The sequence below is a fragment of the Candoia aspera genome, chromosome 10 (genome assembly GCF_035149785.1).
Source record: "Candoia aspera isolate rCanAsp1 chromosome 10, rCanAsp1.hap2, whole genome shotgun sequence".
Classification (NCBI taxonomy): domain Eukaryota; kingdom Metazoa; phylum Chordata; class Lepidosauria; order Squamata; family Boidae; genus Candoia; species Candoia aspera.
Genome location: NC_086162.1, coordinates 23,403,645 through 23,423,752, shown reverse-complemented (window position 1 = coordinate 23,423,752; position 20,108 = coordinate 23,403,645). Strand labels below are relative to the sequence as shown.

Here is a 20,108-nt window from a genome sequence, read left to right as displayed (position 1 = left end):
GCCTGGCGAGTGCCTTCGCGCAGGGAGGTGGGCTGGGCGGGGCAGCTGGTCATGTGAGCGCGACTTTTTCTTGCCACGGCGGGTGGGGGGATAGGTAGCTGGTTCCGCTTCGCTTTCCCCGCAAAACCTCCCACCCCAGATCTCGCTCCTTGGGGCTGGAAGATGGTGCCCTCGCTCCGGCTTTCCTGCGGGGTCCTCTTAGTCGCGCTGCTGGCGTTGGCACAAGCAGGTGGGTTCGCAGGTCTTCGGCCCGACCCTGGTTCTGCGAGCTTTGCCCCTCGGATGGTGGGGAGGGGTGGCCCCCTTTCCTCTCCGTTTGCTCGCTTCTGGTTGGGGCAAGAAGGGGGTCAGGATCGAGGCCGAGCCCAGTTCCTCCGGGGACGTTACTCTGTTTCCAACGGGGGCCAGTTCAGTATTTGGGGAGAAAAGTTGCAGGTGGGGGCAGGCACGCATCCGCTTTCAGCATGCCCTGGCACGTGATATTCAGGGGTAGACTGCTCCTGCATTCTCCTGCCGGCAAGTGGAGGCTCAGTTCTGCAGTTGTAAAAGCATCTGCTACTCCCTCCTGGGTGGTGTGATTATGGTAGACTGCTCCTGCATTCGAAGGTTTTACCCCGGCTGCTGTGGTTCCTTTTGCCTGGCGTTTTGAATCTTCGGTCAGTCGGAGGCTATTTGCTCACTTGAGCATGCCCAAGGCGTCCCCGCCCCGCCGTTGCAGAGGCGCCAAAGCCCCGAGACTGCTTTCTGAAAAGAAACTCAGCATCAGCCCTTAAACTCACAGGGTGTTCTCCCGCTTGGAAAAGTCTCCCACAATTCTTTGGGGAGGGGGCATCTGTCCTAAAAAGGCTGGGGAGCAGACATCACCCCCACCCCCATCCCCGGATCTTTGAGTTCAGTCACTAATGCAGGTTAACCTGTGCAGCTGATTCTGGATTTATTCTGCACAGTTCCTGGGGGCTGAAGACAAAAAGCCAGCTTGCCTGTGTGGGTGGCTGATGCTACTGGCCGGAAGTAGGTGCCTTGAGGCTGCCTTTTTGATGATTCTGGCTTCTGAGAAGCAAGACGCCAGAACGGGGCTTCCTCGCTCTGTTTCACTTCTGCAGAAGCAGCTGTGAAAGAGCATCTGCCTGCATCTTTCAGTGAACATGGAGATAAAGTTACTTGTAATTTGAGAGAGAATTGGCTTCCAGTTGCACAGAGGGGGTCAACTGATCCCTGAACTGGCCACTTGCCAGAGTCAAATAGGACTGAGCATACACACCTTGGATGCCAAAAGACCTAAGCCATAATTTAACTATAGTTTATTGAACAAGCCAAGCTTGGCCTTGGGATAATGTAAGATAATTCATAAAGGCAGCTTAGAAACCGCAGTGGCTGGGCAGACAAGACACCGTGTTCACAGAAGCCAGCCTTCGGATCTAACTGGAAACCCCCTTGAGTCTGGGCAGTGTTTGTTCATTTATTTAATAGCGCCTGTGCCATCGCACTGGGTGACTTTGTACATAAAAAGAACCTTTTGTTTACACAAATCAATAAAACACTTCAGTATTTATGTATACAGAGGTGTTGTATAAATAAATTGGCAAGGAAGAGCTGCAAAATAATCTCTGATTGTGTTGCATTGCATTGCCCAGAGATGGCCTCACCTCCCCCTTCCACCCTAATATCCAAAATTTCTCCTGCAAGAGCATCAGGAGGGGGTTTGCTCAAGGTCCCGTCAATGCAAGGCACTCATGGGCCAGAAGGTGAGGTGGGCCTTGTCTGTGGCTGCCTCTGCCCTGGAACACGCTTGGGCCAGAGATGATGATGATTTGTTGAACTTGTATGTCACCCAACTCTCAATGGCTTTGGGCAGCTCACAACAATCAAACAAAGAAATTACGATAAAACCAATAAAATAAAATTGGGTGCCAGTTAGCTTCTAGGCCCAGTTCAAGGTGTTGGTCATCACCTTTAAAGCCCTACGTGGCATGGGGCCAAGTTACCTGAGGGACTGTCTCACCCCCATTGCATCGACCTGTCCCACCTGGTCATGCAGGGAGGGCATGTTACTGACCCTGTCTGCAAGAGAATGCTGTCTGGTGGGGCCCAGGAAGTGGGCCTTCTCTGCCGTGGCTCCCGCCCTTTGGAACGCTCTGCCATCTTGCTTGGGGCGGGAAGGAGGGTAGTCAATCCTGGGGGTGGCTAGCGCCTTAAAGTGGTCCCCATGTATTTATGAATCTGATTGCCATCTTGGATGCTATTTTATACTTTATACATTATGTAATATATCTTGTTTTTATCGTATTTTAATCTTTTTAGCTTTATTGTAAACCTCCTGGAGTCCCCTTTTTGGGAGAGATGGGCAGTGATAGAAATTTGAAAAATAAATAAATAAAAATAAAAGATGCAAGAACGATAGAGCCGATGAAAGGGGTCTCCCTTGCCAAAGGCCTGGGCGAAGAGCCAGGTCTTCTGAACAATAGCAGAGTGGGGCCATCCAGATCTTGATAGACGGTATTGCTTAATCAAGGGAACCCAGAGTGTGCCAACCCTGCAGGATCAAGTTGGCTGGGCAGATGTTATGGGAGATGGGGGGTCCCACAAGTAGCCAGGCCCTCTGCCATGTAGGGCTTTATAGGTAGCCACCAGCACCTTGAATCGCACCCAGAAGCAAACTGGCAACCAGTGCAGCTGGTGAAGCAAGGAGTTATGTGGGCGTGCCTCAGTATGCCGTGGGCATACTGAGGCACGCCCATAACTGCCCATGCCGCCATGTTTTGGACAAGCTGAAGCTTCCAGGTAGTTGACGAGGCTGGCGCGTCATTCGTGGCCTTCCAGAAAGTCCAGAAGAACTTCCATTTTAAGTGGGCATATGATCTAAGCTGAGGGCGACCAGGCAGGTATTTGGTCTGTGGAGGTGAGCATTTTTCTCACAACAGGTCAGACGTCTGGCAGCTGGTTCAACCCAAAGCAAGATTGCCCTAGATTCTTCTTTAACAGGATTTATTGAAAGGCTAAGGGGTAGAGTTAAAAGAAGCGGCTGCAGCTGGATTCTGTTCACTTCAGAACCCCATTAATCTTCCAGTTCGTTAGGACGGACGCATTTCCAGTCTTTTCCTTATGGCTTTCCTGTGAACTGGGAAGGTGACTCCTCTTTTTGCAGAGAACGGAGGAATGTCCAGGGAGCACTTTCCAAGATGGCCCCCGAATCCGCTTCCAAACAGAGTACTTATACACGATGCTGGGTATTGCAAACAGTTTCTTTCCTCTTTTTATTCTGAACCTCCCAGAGTTGATGAACTGGACTACTGGCAGCAATGCAGATGCTTTTAAGTTTTAAAAAAATCGTATTTTTTTTCCTCTGCTTTCCCCTTTAGGCAGAAACTTGTGGCTCTTCCGCAAGCATGTCCAGCAGCAACAGGAGGAACGAGCGATGAAAGAAGCCCATTCCCGCTGGCAGCAACAGACCCAGAGACCAGCGGTGCCAGGTTGGATCCCGGCATTGGTGGGCACCATCCCCCAGCCTCTGGATCACTTCGACTGGCAACACAGACGCATTTTTAACCAGGTGAAGAAGAGCAGTTGAGAACTGTCAGCCTTATGCATTCAGACCTGCCCTGGCTGTTTATAGTGGTGTTTCAGCTCCCAGAATTGGGCTAACCCTAACCCTTAAAAGCTCACTAGCATGCTGGCTGGGGAATTCTGGGAGTTGAAGCCCACACATCTTAAAAGCGCCAAGGTTGGGAAACATTAATTGATAGCCTCCTGTCCATCTTTTGGAAATGACCAATGTGCCACAGGCACAATACGGCCTTCCAGGATTTACAAGATCAGAAATAAGACAGTCCTTATAGACAGGTTTAGGGAGTCTGCGCCTGCTGCTAATAAATATAACAGTCAACTCTTAAAGGCCTTCCAGAATAGCCCAATTTTTGCAAGTTGGGGTGGGGTGGGGTGGGGTGGGGCAGGGCCGCAACTAGGGCGGCAATCGGGGCATGTGCCCTGGGCGCTGTGCTGGGGGGGTGGCAAAATGGGCGTGGAATCCATGTTTGCCCCGGGTGACACAGACCCTATTTGCGGCCCTGGGGTGGGGAACAGACTTTTGGGGGAGGTAGACAATTCCAGAAGAGGGGAGTCCCACAAGAGAATTCTTGGTGGGGGGGGATAGTGTCGGATGCAAAGCTGCACAGAGCCCGCACCTTTCATTCTCAGCCTTGCAGCATTCTTGAGTTCTGCTGTTATGTCCAGTGACTTGGCCCTCTTCCATCTTTTCTCTGAAATTCAGCGGTTCTGGATTAATGAGGGATACTGGCAGCGTCCCGTGGGGCCCGTCTTCCTCTACATTGGGGGGGAATCCGCCCTCTCGCAGTCCTCTGTGCTGTCTGGTAAGTGAGTGGGCTGCACAGTGGGAGGTTTTTAAGGAAGGCTGGTGGGGGCCACGAGGCCACGCTCCAGAGCGCAGCATTCAGCCTTGCTTCCTGTCCCTTGGGAGGAGTAAAGTTGCGTTGAGCAGCCTGGAAAACATCCAGAGACCCTGTTCGGCAGCCTTGATCCTGTTGTCATGGCCGCCATCTTGACTTCTTCTTTAACTCCCTCCCTGCAGACCGCCCCCCTGCTGCACCACGTAGTCATAGAGTCATCTGGGGTGGGTGGGAAGAAAATACCCCCTCTGCATTTGTTAGCATTTGGATCTCTACAGATTTGATTCTGTATCCAGAGCATTTTTACCGCACCCATGTACGCCTTCTGAATTTTCTCCCCCCTTTTCCTGCTGGAGAACAGGCAGATGTGCCTCCCTTTCTTTGCAGTTCGCCCCTGGAATTTGGTTGTGCAGTTTCGGGGGCTGCAAAAACAACCTTCAGGGCCACCTGCATTCTTGCCAGCTGTGGATTGCCCCTATCTAAGATTCGACCCACAGAATTCGAATGGCAGCTGTGGAGGCAAGCGAAGCCCTCCAGATGCTGGGGCTACCGTTCCTATAAGTTTCAGGGCCTGCAGCTTGATTCCTCTGTTGGCTGGGGACCCTGGCGGACTGTTCATCTTAACTGTTGCATTTTGTTCTGATTTCAGGCCATCATGTGGAATTGGCCGAGAAGCATAGCGCCCTCCTGGTTGCTCTGGAGCACCGCTTCTACGGGACCAGCCTCAACCATGATGGTTTGCAGGATCAAAACCTCCAATTCTTGTCCAGCCAGCAAGCGTGAGTTGCCTAAAATCCACCGGTTCTCGGGTGAGGGGGGCAAGGTACTGGTCCTGTTCTGCATCCTCGTTCTGGAGATTACTAGACCATTTATAAGGTCAGCTAGAAATCTGCCGATGTTCTCTCTTTCTGTCTGCATTGGCAAAAATTGGTTTTATTGGCATCTTTTGGCTGATTTGTTATGTTGGCTTATTCTAGATATGTGGGTAGAAGGAATCAGAGCTTTGATCTCAAGACGTTTGGACTAAACTCTGCAATTCCTTGTTACTAACCATGTTAGTTGGAGGTGATCAGATTTGAATCTGCTGGGTGCCAAGTTGCCTTGTTTTACTCCAACCACTGAAAAACCCATTTAGCTTTCCTCAGGCTTCTGAGGTTTCATCAGGCAGAGTCTAGACATACCCAAGTCCGTTTTTGCTGCCTTGAGGGCTAGAAGCTTGATGTGCCCCGTTTGACTCTGGTTGCTCTTTTTCAAAAATATACGGGAGCAGGAAAACCTCGTGAAAATAGAACGATAAAAGGGTAATAATAAATGTAAAAATGAAAGTGATGCATTCTTGAAATGAAAAGCTGAGATTGCTTGACAGTTAAACGCTACATTTAGTGTGGCATTCGATGCTGATCTCGTGCTAGGGCAGAGCTGTGAAAAAGCACATGGACCTCTATGCCAGGGTTCCTCAACCTTGGCAACTCTAAGCTGTGCGGACTTCAAAGCTGGCTGGGGAATTCTGGGAGTTGAAGTCCGCACAGCTTAGAGTTGCCAAGGTTGAGGAACCCTGCTCTTTCTGGCTCCTGCAGGGAGTAACGTTCAGGGACATTTTTAGTTTGAGACCCTCGAGATAGAATTCCCATCCCCCCTCAACACTACCAGTGGCTATGGATGATGGGAGTTGCAATCCCCAAAATTGAGAAAAGGGTTGGGTTGGGAATGGTGGGCTTCAGCAAGGTGAAAAGGTAACAGTCTTGGGAGTCACTAGTCTTCATTAGGAAGGATCAGCGATTTGTCTTCAGCCTCCAAAGTTGTTCCCTAGTCATTTTCAGGCAATGGTGTGAGTTGATGGGTGGAAATGAGTGTTTCAGACATGCAGCTTGGCTAACAAGTACAGGTAGTTCTTGGCTTACAACGGCAATATGGCCTGGAATTGCCATTGCTAAGCAATGCAGTTGCAAAGCATGTCGTCACATGACTGCATCACTTAGCGACGGCAGTCCCGGTTGCCGTTGTTAAGCAAGGACCCCATGTGACTGTGACTTCCAACTTCCTGCCAGCTTCCCCATTGACTTTGCTTGTCAGAACCCAGCAGGGAAAGTCAGAAATCGTGATTGTGTGACTGCAGGGCCCTGTGACAGTCAGAACTCCCTCATTCAGCGCCCTCGTAATTTTGAATGGTTGCTGAACGAGTGGACGTAACCTGAGGACTACCTGGTATTGGCTTGAGCTCAGACACAGTTTAGACCCTAATTCAGGTGGCAGGAAGGGTTTAGGCCAGCCACGCTGGAAAGACAAGCCTGCACTTGCTTCTTCTGGATAAATTTGGAATTGTTTCCACTTTGCCGTGCCTTGGAGCCAATGAGGCAGCCATAAGCCTACGTCGAAAGCGAAACCTTGTCCAGGCTGCTGGACAAAATGAGGAAGATTGGCGGCAGGGGGGGTAGGAACTGCCCATCCTGCATTGCTAACGCTCTCTTAAACCTTCTCCCTTTCAGTCTGTCTGATCTTGTTGCCTTCCACCATTTTATCAACCAGAAGTACAGCTTGGGGGCGAATCACACCTGGATTTGTTTCGGAGGCTCATACCCTGGTTCCTTGGCTGCCTGGCTGAGGCTGAAGGTGGGATCTGGAAAGCAACCGAAACAGGGAATTGGGATCTTCTTGCAGGCACTGGAATCTAGAAGTGAGGGGGGAGGAATGCCTTGATGGCTGTTTGTGCACATCAGAAACAGGACGTTATGGAGGTCAAGGGCCAGGGAAACCGAGTCAGTTGGAAGGCTACCTCTCTTCCCTAACCGAGAGTCCAAGATCTTGTGGGGAAATACTTCTTCTTCCCTTTCTGCTCTTCCTTCCTTCCCTCTTTCCTTCCAGTTTCCCCACCTAGTCTTTGCTGCCGTCGCGTCGTCTGCCCCAGTGAGAGCCCAGCTGGATTTCACAGGCTACAACCAGGTCAGATTTTGCCAGAGCACCAAAGTGAACTTCTGAATTTGGGGGCGATCGTTTGGAGACTAAGTTCATCAGAAATAAGTGAAGCCCGGTGAAAGATTTGTCCGCAATTGCTGAGAAGGGGAAAGAAAAGGTGTTTTCTGACTTACAGTTGTTCATGTATTGTGCTAAGCCAGTGTTTTTCAAACTCGGCGACTTTCAGATGTGTGGACTTCAACTCCCAGAATTCCCTAGCCAGCCATGGCTGGCTAGGGAATTCTGGGAGTTGAAGTCCACACATCTGAAAGTCGCCGAGTTTGAAAAACACTATTAAGCCTTTGTTACTTGCTTGCACAGTGAAAGATTTGCCCACAAATTTGCTCAGAAGGAAACAAAATCGGTGTTTTCCACCCTGGAGGAGAAAAAGGGGAAGAAAAACAAGCATGACCAGCAAGTCCCTCTATATACAATAATTGTTCTTGCGTTGTGCTGAGCCAAGGTTCCTCCAGGGTCAAAAGGTTGAGAAAGGCCATGCTAACATTTCTAAATCATGGTTTATGGCTTAGTGGGTGTAAATCCATCTGCTTGGTGCACAGGTCACGCTTCATGCATAAACTTAGTTCTGATCTAATTTTTTTTAACACACCGGTTAACCATCATGGCCAGGGGATGTCTGTTGTGAAACTTTCCACTCTAGATTTAAGCCGCAGTATTTCAGGAAGAGGCTGAGCCGTATGCTCGAGAGATCCCATCGGTGTCTTTTTCCTTTTGCTCCCATCTCTTCAGGTTGTCGCTGCAAGTCTCTCGAATCCAGTGGTGGGTGGATCCAAAGAGGTTAGTTCTCTAAAAACACCCAGTGCAACTGTTTGTTTAAAAATTAATTTTTATTAAAGGTATTGTGGCAAAGTAAAAACAATACAAATTTAAAGAAACAAGGAAGTAAAGTAAAAGAGATAAGTAAATAGAAAAGGAAAGAAAGGAAAGGAAATATAGATATAGATATAATAAGGAGCAACTTCTGATCTTTTCAGCAGTTATAAATGCATTTATATTTTATCCTCTCTCTCTAAGGTTACATCGTGGCTCCCTTCTTTCCATATTCTACCCTTTCTGATCATCAAACCCACAAATCACAAGTTCATTTTCTTCAGTTTCCAGCACAAAGTCAAAAACAAATTGAACAAATTGATGGGTTTGAATCTTTGCCTGTCACTTACGGTCGTGTGGACTTTTAAGGCAGGGAAAGTCGTGATCCCAACATCCCTGGATCCCAAGAGGTTGGCAAGACTGGCTCTCACTAGGTCTGAATTTCCTTTCTGGGAGTCTGTTGGTCTTCCTGGCAACCTATGTAACTTGGGGAAGCTGAGACCAGAATCCTTTAACCACATTCACACACGACACACCTGCCCATAATTTGAACAGGGGCACTTGCAGCGGAGTCCAAATTGGCAAGATGGTGGATATGGTGTTGCCATGGCAGCCCTGCCCTCCACCCATAGAACCCCTTGGGCATTTGAACCCAGAACCTAGTCATCTTGGTTTGCCAACTTGGATGGATTGCTTAGCATGTTTTCCGAACCCAACCTCTTCTGGTTTATCTACTACAGTGTTTCTCAGCCTTGGCAACTTGAAGATCTGTGGACTTCAACTCCCAGAATTCCCCAGCCAGCATAGCCTTGGCAACTTGGAGACGTGCGGACTTCAACTCACAGAATTCCCCAGCCAGCTGTGCTGGCTGGGGAATTCTGGGTGTTGAAGTCTGCACGTTCCCAAGTTGCCAAGTCTGAGAAACATTAATAATTCACAGTTAAGCAACGCGTGTTTAACAGTGTGCGGATCTCATATTTTTCTCCCAACTCACTCAGCTCCATGCTCCCTCTTCAGTTGTGCTGGGCATTCTGCTTCCTGTCCATGAATGTCCCCCTCCCCACCAGGACCCTCCTGACTTGGCTTGGGTCACTTCTTTGCTTTTTTCTGCAGTGCCTGCAAATGGTGAGGGAGGCCTTCTCTGCCGTGGAGAGCCTGCTGGGTGCCAGGCAGCTGGGCAAGCTCGCCACAGATTTCCACTCCTGCCGTGCTTTACGGGGGGAAAGGGACTGTCAGATGCTGGTCAGCAACCTGGCCGACTTCTTCATGGGAGCCGTGCAGTACAATAACATCTACCTTACTTGGGGCTCCGTGGCCAGCGTGTGTGGCATCATGACCAACAGCAGCATTGGCTCTCCGTACCAGAGACTTCTTTTGGTCAACAAGGTAAGGCAATTGTAGTTTTTGGGGGGACACGCCACAGAGAAGGTCACTCCCTGGGAATCTAGACTGTGCCAACTCATTTGGATCATATAGGATGGGCAGAAGGCGCAGAATTTAGACAGTCCTTAAGCAACCAGGCCCTGTACTTTATTTTGGTTATCAGTCAAGTTTATTGCAGCCCTAAGGCCAGAAACGAGAGCCAGTTTGGTGTAGTGGTGAAGGCACCAGGCTAGAAACTGTGAGTTCTAGTCCTGCCTTGGGCATGAAGCCAGCTGGGTGACCCTGGGCCAGTCCCTCCCTCTCAGCCCTAGGAAGGCAGCAATGGCAAACCACTTCTGAAGAACCTTGCCAAGAAAACTGGAGGGACTTGTCCAGGCAGTCTCCAAGAATCAGACACAATTGAACGGATTTTTTAAAAAAAGGCCAGATACATTCAAAAGACCTCAAAATACCTAATAAAAGCAGTATTACATCCTTCTCTCTATATGCATGCATGCATACATATATAAACAGAAAAACAGTATAATAGGATCTAAAATAATTAAGAATAAAATACTAAAATAAGTCAAAATAATATACTATTATAAGAAATTCCAAACCTAAGTAATGGTGCGGTGTATCATACAGATAGTAGCACAAAACTGGGCAACGTGGGAGGATATTTTTGAGTCCTTGTCCAAAAGAAGTAGCATTAAATAGAAATCACATCCTCTACCTGGAAATTTCTTCAAGGTTGGATATTTAAGGGTCTGTCTAGAGTCCTTATATAGGGAGCAATGTAGTAGCATATGACTTAGAGTTTCTATTGAGCCCATCACCACATGGACGTAACCAAAGGCGTGTAGGAGTACTGCTGAGGGCAGAGCGTCCAACCTGGCTGAGGTGAAGGCCTTACGAAATTCCAGAATTTCAAAATGATCAATTGGAGGCTGGAACAAACCCTTCTGGAAGAAAATGATAAATACTGGGATTATTTTGGGTAGATTTTTACAGCCAGCTTGGGACTGCTGTGTGTGGATAACACTTACGAGGATCTCCTGAAGGAGTTACAGGACACCAGAATCGAGGGGTCACAGGGCATGAGGCAGTGGTACTTCCAGACGTGCACAGAATTTGGCTACTGTAAGTGAGCATTTAAAGCGTCCTGCCCTTTCCCCACCCTTTCAGCCATCGGCTCCCGAGCTATCCTTTGCCCCCCCACCCCATGGGAGCTCATTAAAGCTCTGTGTAAAAGCCTGTTTCCAATATGCTGTTGCTATCCGCTCTGTCACCTTCTGGATCAGGAGGCAAAGTTTTGCTAAAAGAGAAAAGCGTTTGCTTTTTGCAAGGAAAGTAGATGAGGGCTGAAGGGTTTCTTCATCCAGGGAATGCATAACCTGAGCATGCCTCATTTGCAGAAAAAAAAAGTTGATGTGGAGTTGGCAGTGTTGCATTTGTGGGGTTTGATCCTGCCCGCCCCCAACCAACCTGAACGGAATTGGGTGGGGACATGCAGCTGGTGTAACTCTCCCATTGGTACTTCGGGTTGGAGCAAACCCGGGTTGAAGTTGAGGCCAGAGCCTAGGGAAGATTTAAAATATGTTGACCCCACCCAGCACTGTCCTTATCTGGCTCAGTCCCTTCACTGCCATTCCCAGTCTATTTCTAAAATACCATGGCCATCAGGGGGGAACGATGGGAGTAATACCAGTTTGGACCTTTTGTTTCCTTGTTGCTCATCACAGCAAAGCCTAGTTCATTTGCTTGCCAACAACATAAAACAGAACTGAGGTTTTGAGTTGCAAAGAAAAAGGAAGTTTTCCTCTTCCCTCCCCATCCTCCTTTCTTTTTATGAGGTGTCTTTTTGGGTAGCTTGTCTGAAAGCAGGAACCAGTCAGCTTTATTATGTACATAGTTCAAGAGCCTTCCAAACATAACCATTTGCATTAATCTGGTAAACGTCATTTCAAAAATGCTTTTCCTCCTGTTTTAGACCAGACCTGTGAGGACCCAGTCTGCCCCTTCTCCCGCCTAATGAACTTGACCTTCCAGCTAGATATCTGCGGGCAAGTCTTCAACATCTCCTCTCGCGATGTGGGGGAAGCCGTGACTTTCACCAATGACTATTACGGGGCCGACCATCCCAAAGCCAGTCGAGTCCTTTTCGTGAATGGTATGAGGATGGTCACAGCGGGTGACACCTGGTTTTGAAAAGCTAAGTGGGGTTGGAACTGGGTAATGTTTGGATGGGAGACCACTAGGAAATGCCAGGGAAGTTATTAAACTCTTCTGCCTTATTGCCAAGACATGGCAACCCGGACACCAAGATGGACATGAAGTTACCAGAAGCCAAGCTCAATCTAAGGGGGATTTTATTTTGCAGAGGATGGAAACCATTGCAGCCCATAATTGAAAAGACCAGGGTGGAAGAGAACCTTGAAGATGTCTAGAAACTTTGTTTTGCAATACAGGACCAGATATTTTTATGCCTGGTGGTGTTTACTGACTGGGGGGTGCATTGCCACTACGGGGGGCGGGGAGTGCTCTTCACATGCCTGGAGGGATTTTTTCCCTTTATGCAAGCTGTGTATTCCCTTTCTCTTATTTTCTCTCTGTGGAAAATTTTATATTAATATGGGAGAAATATAAAAAGCAAAGGCCCTTTAATTGCAAACTCTATTGTCCAGGAAGTCAGATCCATGCTTATTTCTTTAGGAACTGCCCTTTGGGTGATTCACATTACAGATAGTCCTCGCTTAACAACCATTAGTTTAGTGACGGTTTGGACTTAACGATGGTGCTGGAAAAACCAACTGGTGACCGGTCCTCACACTTATGACCGTTCCGGCATCCCTGTGGCCACATGATCACCATTTGGGCACTTGGCAACCGGTTTGCATTTATGACCGTCGCAGCGCCCTGTGGTCATGTGATCACCTTTTTCAACCTTCCTGGCTGGCTTTTGGCAAGCAAAATCAATGGGAAGCCGTGTGATTCACTTAACAACCATGTGGTTTGCTTAATGACCAGCGCAAAAAGGCTGTAAAATCAGGTTGGATTTGTTTAGCAACTGAAATTCCAGTCCCAATTGTGGTCATTAAGTGAGGACTATCTGTAGCTGTTACATGCATTTGGACCCTAGAATTCAGCTCTAAAACGTGAGCTTGGTTTGCCTTTTTTTTTTTTTCCTGATTGCATTTGAACCAGCTGCTTGAGACCTGCTGATTTCTTTCTTTCATTCACTATCTTTTCCAATCTCCTTCCAAGGTGACATTGATCCCTGGCATGCCCTGAGTGTCCTCAAGAACGAGTCCATTTCTGAACTGGCCATTTTAATCAATGGCACTGCCCACTGTGCTAACATGTATACATCCCAACCCACGGACCCTTTGCCCCTTGTCCAGGCCAGACAGGTAAGAGTGGCCGAAAGAGGCTCAGCTAAATGGTTGGGGGCCGGACAAGGCAGCGGGTAAAATAATCAGGCTGAAATCTAGAACCTTGTGGGCTGCTGCATTTTCTCCCACCAGGACCTCAATTTGGGGAAACATGAACACTTTTCCAAATAAAATAACAAAGTTATTCAAATGTAAATTAAGAAAAGAGGGAGAGCAGAAGATTGGCAAAGAAGCAGCTAAGAAGACAAACTAGTATCTTCTTTGAAGATGGTAAAATTGGCTTTTTCTTTCTTTCTTTCTTTAGCAAATTAGCTTCTGGCTTGACAAGTGGCTGAATTTAGCAAAAATTCATTGAGACACCTGGACACACAAGAAAGAAAGAAGCCAGACCGGTTTGTAGAGCCAGAGACACAAAGCAAAGCTGTTTGGACTTGTCTTCGCTTAGAGACCGTCACAAAATTCTTTTGCCACACAACAAAACTACCTCTTTTGCTACTGTGGCAATCTGCTTTTTAACTTTTTTTTAAACACGCTACTTTCCAAATAACACATTTCTAAAATTAAGATTTAGAATCAATCACTCTGTTGATCTTGGCTGACTTTGTGTGTGGTGCAGAACTCTAATGTGGTGGTTTGATTTGAATCATGTGAACCAAACCCATTGTGGCTTTTTTGATAAACCATAGTTAAGTATGCTGTGGCTTTGGGGGATACGTGAACTCGATCATGGTGATGTCATTTGCAGCAAAGCCACATCTGCATAGGAAAGGAGGCTAGAGAGCAAAGGTTGCCAGTTTTAAAAAGGTCGTGGCCTTGTGCCTCCTGTGATAACTCTAATCTAACATTTAGAAATTTGAATCATGAAACTTTCTTCTTTCCCTTTACAGGTAGTCCTTGACTTACAACCACAATAGGGACCGGAAAATTCATCATTAAGTGGTGTGGTCATTAAGTGAGGCATCACATGACCCCACCCAATTTTATGACCTTTTGCCATGGTCATTAAGTGAATCACCATGGTTGTTAAGCGAGACATCCCATGACTGCAACTTGCAACCTTCCCTGCTGGCTCCCCCATTGACTCTGCTTGTTGGAAGCCAGCTGGGAAGGTTGCAAACAGCGAACACATGACTGTAGGATGCTACAACCATCGTAAATACACAGTGGTTGCCAACCACCCAAATCACTATCACGTGACCGCGGGGACGCTGCAAGGGTCGTAAGTGCAAGGACCAGTCACTTTTTTCAGCGCTATCATAACTGAACAGTTACTAAACGAATGGTCGTAGGTCGAGGACTACCTGTATGCCCATACTGGAGATGGATGGACAGATAGACACACGGGCCAAAATCTAAGACTGCTGCATTGCCTCAAAATAAGGGTAGAGCTACAGCAATGGAGAGTTTGAGAATCCCTTGGCCATGTTCCAGATTTAGGCTGGAAAGGTAGATTCATGCACACGTACATGAACTGCTTGGGGTCTAGATGTCCAGTCACACTTTGCCCAGTGGGTTCAGATGGGCAGCTGTCAATTTCAGATGGTTAGTTCAAAAGCTGCACCGGGCTGGCTCTGTGCTGCCGCCTTCCTGTCTCCTGCTCGGCTGGGGTCCTCTGCTGCCAGCTGCTCCGTAGAGAAGGTTTCCATCTCCTGGCGTAGCTCGCTGAGGTCCTGGATCTCTAGCGCAAGGAAGTGGAGCCGATGAAAAAGCTCCAGGTCGCTCCTTCGCAGACTCAGCTGGGGGGCAAACAAAGCCAGTTTTGTTATTTACCGAGGACCGTGAGGCTTTTTTGAGTAATCTCAGGAAATAACACAGCAAGCGTCTTGGGGCAGCGACTTGTCAATTTGGGTTGGATAAAGAGCGTGGGTGGTAAGGATGAACACAGACAAACAGGAGGAGGGACATTTGGGGCAGTCACCATCTGCTTCGCTTCAGTTGGGAACTTCAGCCAAGTGCAGTTTCTTGGAGGCACCGGGCTCTGAGGGGGGGGTCTGAGTGAAGAAAGGGCTGCATCTTTCACGCCCTGTTTGGCTACAGACTTGCACTGAGCAAGGTTTCTCACTACTGCAAGTGTGATGTGTGTGTAGCCACTTACAGAACCATTTTCTCCTGCCCAATTGGAAAACTTGAAGGACCAGGTTTGGTACAGATCACCACAGAGAAAATCTCTGTATGGTTGCTAATAGTGGACACTGACTTGCTGGCACATCATCAGTCAAAGGATCTAGAACAGTGTTTCTCAACGTTGCCACCTTGAAGCTGTGTGGACTTCAGCTCCACGTGTGACAACTTGAAGCTGTGTGGACTTCGACTCCCAGAGAATTCTGGGAGTTGAAGTCCACACATCTTCAAGTTGCCAAGGTCGAGAAACACTGCTCTAGAAAATGACATCTTCCAAGGCCTTTCCTCCCCCAAGAAGCAAGTGGAGAACCTCACCATTTCATTCTGGACCCAGGAGATTTTTCCATGGAGGCTGGTGCGGTTCCCCTCCAGTGGCCTGGTCTCTTCCTGCTCTGGCACCCCAGCTGGAAGTTCCTGAGTCAGATGGACCCCCCAAAACACTTTAGGTAAGGGGGGCAGCCCTTTGAAGGGAGGTTCCTCTTCTTCCCTGGTCCAGGTGTCCATTGAGATGGTTTTGGCTGCTCTTTCAAAGCCACTTGGGAAAAGATGGCAGGGTTAGTTCACTTTTTAGAAGAACTTTTCTCCTCTGCAGGACAAGCACACTGCTGGTCAAGGGAAAATTCTCTATCCCAAGGAAAGTCCTGTTGACTCCTGATGGTCTGGGGGAATCTTCACTCGTTCCTACATTATTTCTCCAGGGGGAATTCTCATCACGTGTGAAAGATCTGCCATTGTACAAGTACACAAACTTTTGGTGAGGAAGCCATATTGCATCTCAGTCCCCCAACATGCGGTCACTCAGTTCAGGTCTTTGGGGACAAGACAGAGAAGAAACTGAGCCATCTTGTTAGGTGATCAAATTCTGACCACCACCAAGTAGATGATGTCCTGTTTGGCAGTATAATAATAAACCATTCTGCAGGCCAGATGAGCTGGAATTCAACTCCTGCCAATTAAAGTTTGGCATATTTGGACGATAAAAGAGCACCAGGTTGAAAAAACTCTTGAAAGAACTCCCCCTGCCCCCATCATATCCTTCAGTGCCAACCAAGTTGCTGTATAGCATTGTTTCTCAACCCTGGCTTTAAGATGTGTGGACTTCAACTCCCAGAATTCCCCAGTCAGCAAAGCTGGGTAGGTTAGGCTGAGAAGCCTGTGTGGGTACAGATGATGCATTGGCCAAGCTGAGAAGATCCTGTAGGCCAGTGTTTCTCAACCTTGGCCACTTTCCGATGTGTGGACTTCAACTCCCAGAATCCCCCTGCCAGCCATGCTGGCTGGAGAATTCTGGGGAGTTGAAGTCCACACATCGGAAAGTGGCCAAGGTTGAGAAACACTGCTGTATAGGCTAGAAAAAAATAAATGGGCTATTTAACATTCATTGTTCACAGTGCAGTTCCTGGAATTCTGTGCCTTAAATGCAAACAAAGCTGTTGTATATCTTCAGAAGTTCAGTTGTTAAGCGAGAGGGAAGTGAGAGTTCATAATTTCCTGGGTGGCTCCTTTCCCTTATGAAGCATGTCCTTTATGTATCGGCAGCTGCTAGTAGTTCAGATATTTAAAGCACCATGGCATAAGCAGAATATGGCATGGATGAGGCTTTTTCCAGGTAGAGCACAGCTGGCATGAATGCCAGCACCAGCCAACCTTGGTTGACCTCAAGAAAGCTAAGCAGACTTGGAGACCACCAGGAAATCTTAGGGGTGAAGGCTTTAGAGGGAAGTTGAGAAAAGGTCCTGGAGAAAGGGCTGTACTGAATTTCCTTCCCTAATGGATTTTGTTCCAGTGCAAAGAAAAAAAAAACCAGAGAGGCAGAGCTGTGGAAAAACCGTTGTAAATGCTAATTTTTAAAAATGTGGTTTCCCATCCTTTTTCACAAAACCCCCACACAGAATCCAATTTCTGAAGACATGTAAATCATCAAGTTTTTGAAGGAAAGGGTGGGTTGCTAACACTGCAGTGACTTGGTTGTTCTTTTTGCCCAGTGTTTCTAGAACTCACATCACGCTGTAGCCCTTTCTCAGGTTGTTACTGTTAGAATTATGACTTAATTATAATCAGAGCTTTGTTGCTTATTTCAGTCAATCGAAGGAACAAAAGAAAGGTGGCTGCTGCAAAAACGTGCATGCAGACACACACACACACAAAACCCTGGAGTGACGGGTTGATTCCTATCATGGTAATGAATGTACATATAGTCCTATGACTACCTTTCCCGCTTTTTCTCATCAACAAGTAGTCAGATTTTTATGAGAAGGACCAGAGAATAATGTGGTTTCACTGGTGTAGCTGTACCCTTGCTGCTTCCCTTCTGTCTTCTTTCAGCAACTGAGTTTTTTCTAAGTTGCTTAGGTGGACTTACCAATCCAATAATTAACTATCTAAGGCAATGTTTCTCAACCTTGGCAACTTTAAGATGTGTGGACTTCAATTCCCAGAATTCCACAGCCAGCCATGAGACCGCATTATTCTTTGGTCCTCCTCATAAAAATCTGACTTGTTGATGAGAAAAAGCAGGAAACGAGGAAACAGGAAAGGAAAAATTGGTAAGACAAGCTGGGGGTGAATGCCCTGTAAAAACAGTGACCAAAGGATCATCATTCCACCTTAAATTCCTAGTGTGGAAGCGTCTGAATAGCCAAGCAATAGAGGCCTGTGGATTTCACACACACACCCCCCCACAAAAAATTGGAGCTTCAATTGCAGTGTTGTCACACTTTTGTCCGCACCCTTGCTGCTGAGGTTTCTTTTTAGGAGGAAAATTAAGCTGTTCTGCCAAGTCTATAAAGCAGAATTTCCTGCGGCTTCCAGCACCGCCTGCTCCATCAAACTTACCTTCCCAGCTCCAATTCTTTGCAGTGTCGTCCCACCTTAGTACGATGGAGTTCCTTGACAGCACGTCCAACGATTTTCACCATCAAAGAACAGGATTTGTCTTCCAAGAATAAGCAGCCAAGTTGCAGAAAATGGCACAGGTTTTTTTTTGGTAGGATGGATGATGGCCCTGTTTGCACTTTAATTAGCTCTGCTTCAGAGGGCTCTGTATGAGGACAGCCTGCTTAATGGTGTCCAGTTCTGAAAGAGAGCTGGGAGTGGAATGGATGGGGAATTATACCTGAGCAGGTAGCTACTCATAGCAGCCTCCCAAACTCACCTTTCAGTGAACCCTGGAGGTTGTTTACCTGCTTGTCTTGCACTGTGAGCAGAAGAAAATGCCTCTGTAAGCTTTGAGGATCCATGCCTAACTCCGCGGCTGCCAGCAGGGCAGTTAGTTCAAAGTTTGGAGGTGCCCAGGTAACAGCACCCTGGTTTTCTCTTGCTTCCTCTCCAGGGAACAGGGTCTCCCCAGGTTGCAGGATGGAGGGATGGCAGTACCAAGCAGTACGCCTCTTGTATTGTACGAGAAGGGAAGGACGTCCTAGGCGATAGACGAGCGGTAAATCCCCGAAGTGGAAGGAGGAAGTTATGAATCACACAGCAAAAGTTTGGTTGGAAGGAATGCAGGCTGCCACCGAATGCCCTGGCACTAATGGCTAAAGAAGGAGTGGTTTTTTCTGTCTGGAGGGCAAGTCTGTCGAGAGCTAGAAATGTGCAGGGACAGATTTGTTTATTTATTGGGTGAATGTATATAGCCACCCATCTCACATACGTGACTCTGGGGGCATACAAGGTTAAAAGCCCAAAACCCATACAAAATAACCAAAACCACGCCCACAGAATAATTACAAAGATTAAAAGCAATAAAAACGATTCAGACCCTAAAAGACATAATATGCAGGAAAGGGCACTCAATTTCCACGGCAATGCAGTAGTTTGCAGGCTACGGACCTCCGGTACCGGATCCCCAGGCCAGATAGCAAAGCTTTTCCGGAAGGCCAACAGGTTTGGGGCCAATCTGACCTCAGGGGGAACAATGTTCCAGAGGGCGGGTGCCATGGCAGAAAAGATCCCACCAGTCAAGTGTATTCTTCAGCCAACCATGGATGATGCTCCATTCGGTATTCCAGGTCAATGCTTCTCTGATTTTCCTCCATTTCCATCTACTTACATTATGGCAAACATTCTCTGCTGTCTAGTCATCCGGTTCCAATTGGGCTGAACTACTGCAAATCCTGAGGTTTCTCACAACTCCCCAGGGCCTTCCCTCTCCCTCTCTCTCATCCAGATGGTGCTGTTTCCACTGCGTAAGCACCCCCGCTTGCCTCCAAACCTGAGCAATAGAATGATATTTAAATAGAATCTCCTCTATGATGCACCTTCTCCTAGAAGGCGCTAGAAATTCACAAACAAGGGACGAGATTGGATGCATATCCCGCTTCTAAGTTTCTCAGCTACAGTCTGTTTAGTTACTGAGTGCTGCCTCAATGATCCTCGCATTGATTTGGAGATTAAAAGTTTAATTACCAGTCCTGTGAGAAAAGGTGATTCTAAATGGGCAAGGAAGCAAATGGCCAGTGATGATAATAAAAAATTACACATTCAGTTCACACCAAGAATAATAATGATAATTATTATTGAATCTAATTATCATTTATAATAATAATAATAATAATAATAATAATGCATTCCTGGTGTGAACTTAATGTGTAATTGTGGCTCTGAGATGCATAGAATGCCTTTCTTTTGGGTGAGCCACTAGCTCATGCAATACCCAAAGGAAACAATACCTCTGGCCATGTGCAGAATGTTTTTTTTCCCATGGAAAACTACTTTAAAAATTTTTTGAGCTACAGCAGAATGTACCAAGACATCAACCCTGCTGAATTTACAGGGTGATAAACCTTTTCCTGTAACTAGAACGAACCGTACATCCTTTTTATTGCTGCTCTTACGTGATAAGGCGATGCAATTGATCCTTGCCGCTTCCTGCCATTACCAAGGGCCGTCTTTTGCATTTCAAATACTGTACGGTAAGAGGCGCTGGTGCCAAGTAAGGGCAAGGAATGGGCGGGAGGGCTTTCATTTGTCTCTAGTGAGCATGCTCGAAAGTAAACTCATGCGCAATCGCACCCGGTCAAAAAAAAGGTCCTTTTGACCGCCTCGA

The 20,108-nt window shown here is 47.4% G+C and overlaps 1 protein-coding gene across 1 annotated transcript; it reads left to right on the top strand.

Moving 5' to 3' along the window:
- Positions 1 to 89: 89 nt before the first annotated feature.
- Positions 90 to 13,507, top strand: PRSS16 (serine protease 16). The gene is made up of 12 exons (XM_063312587.1): positions 90 to 229; positions 3,360 to 3,550; positions 4,268 to 4,367; positions 5,053 to 5,182; positions 6,890 to 7,013; positions 7,266 to 7,343; positions 8,106 to 8,153; positions 9,300 to 9,572; positions 10,553 to 10,691; positions 11,542 to 11,721; positions 12,816 to 12,961; positions 13,248 to 13,507. Exons 1-12 carry the CDS (start codon positions 163 to 165, stop codon positions 13,296 to 13,298), a joined length of 1,527 nt encoding a protein of 508 aa, XP_063168657.1. The 5' UTR covers positions 90 to 162; the 3' UTR covers positions 13,299 to 13,507.
- Positions 13,508 to 20,108: the final 6,601 nt, after the last annotated feature.

What these genes read in the sequence shown, in the direction of transcription:
- PRSS16 (XM_063312587.1), top strand. Translation starts at nt 163, where the DNA reads ATGGTGCCCTCGCTCCGGCTTTCCTGCGGGGTCCTCTTAGTCGCGCTG. An exon ending in GCAGTCCTCTGTGCTGTCTG is followed by an intron (nt 4,368 to 5,052) that starts GTAAGTGAGTGG and finishes TTCTGATTTCAG; the next exon opens with GCCATCATGTGGAATTGGCC. An exon ending in CCCTTGTCCAGGCCAGACAG is followed by an intron (nt 12,962 to 13,247) that starts GTAAGAGTGGCC and finishes TTCTTTCTTTAG; the next exon opens with CAAATTAGCTTCTGGCTTGA.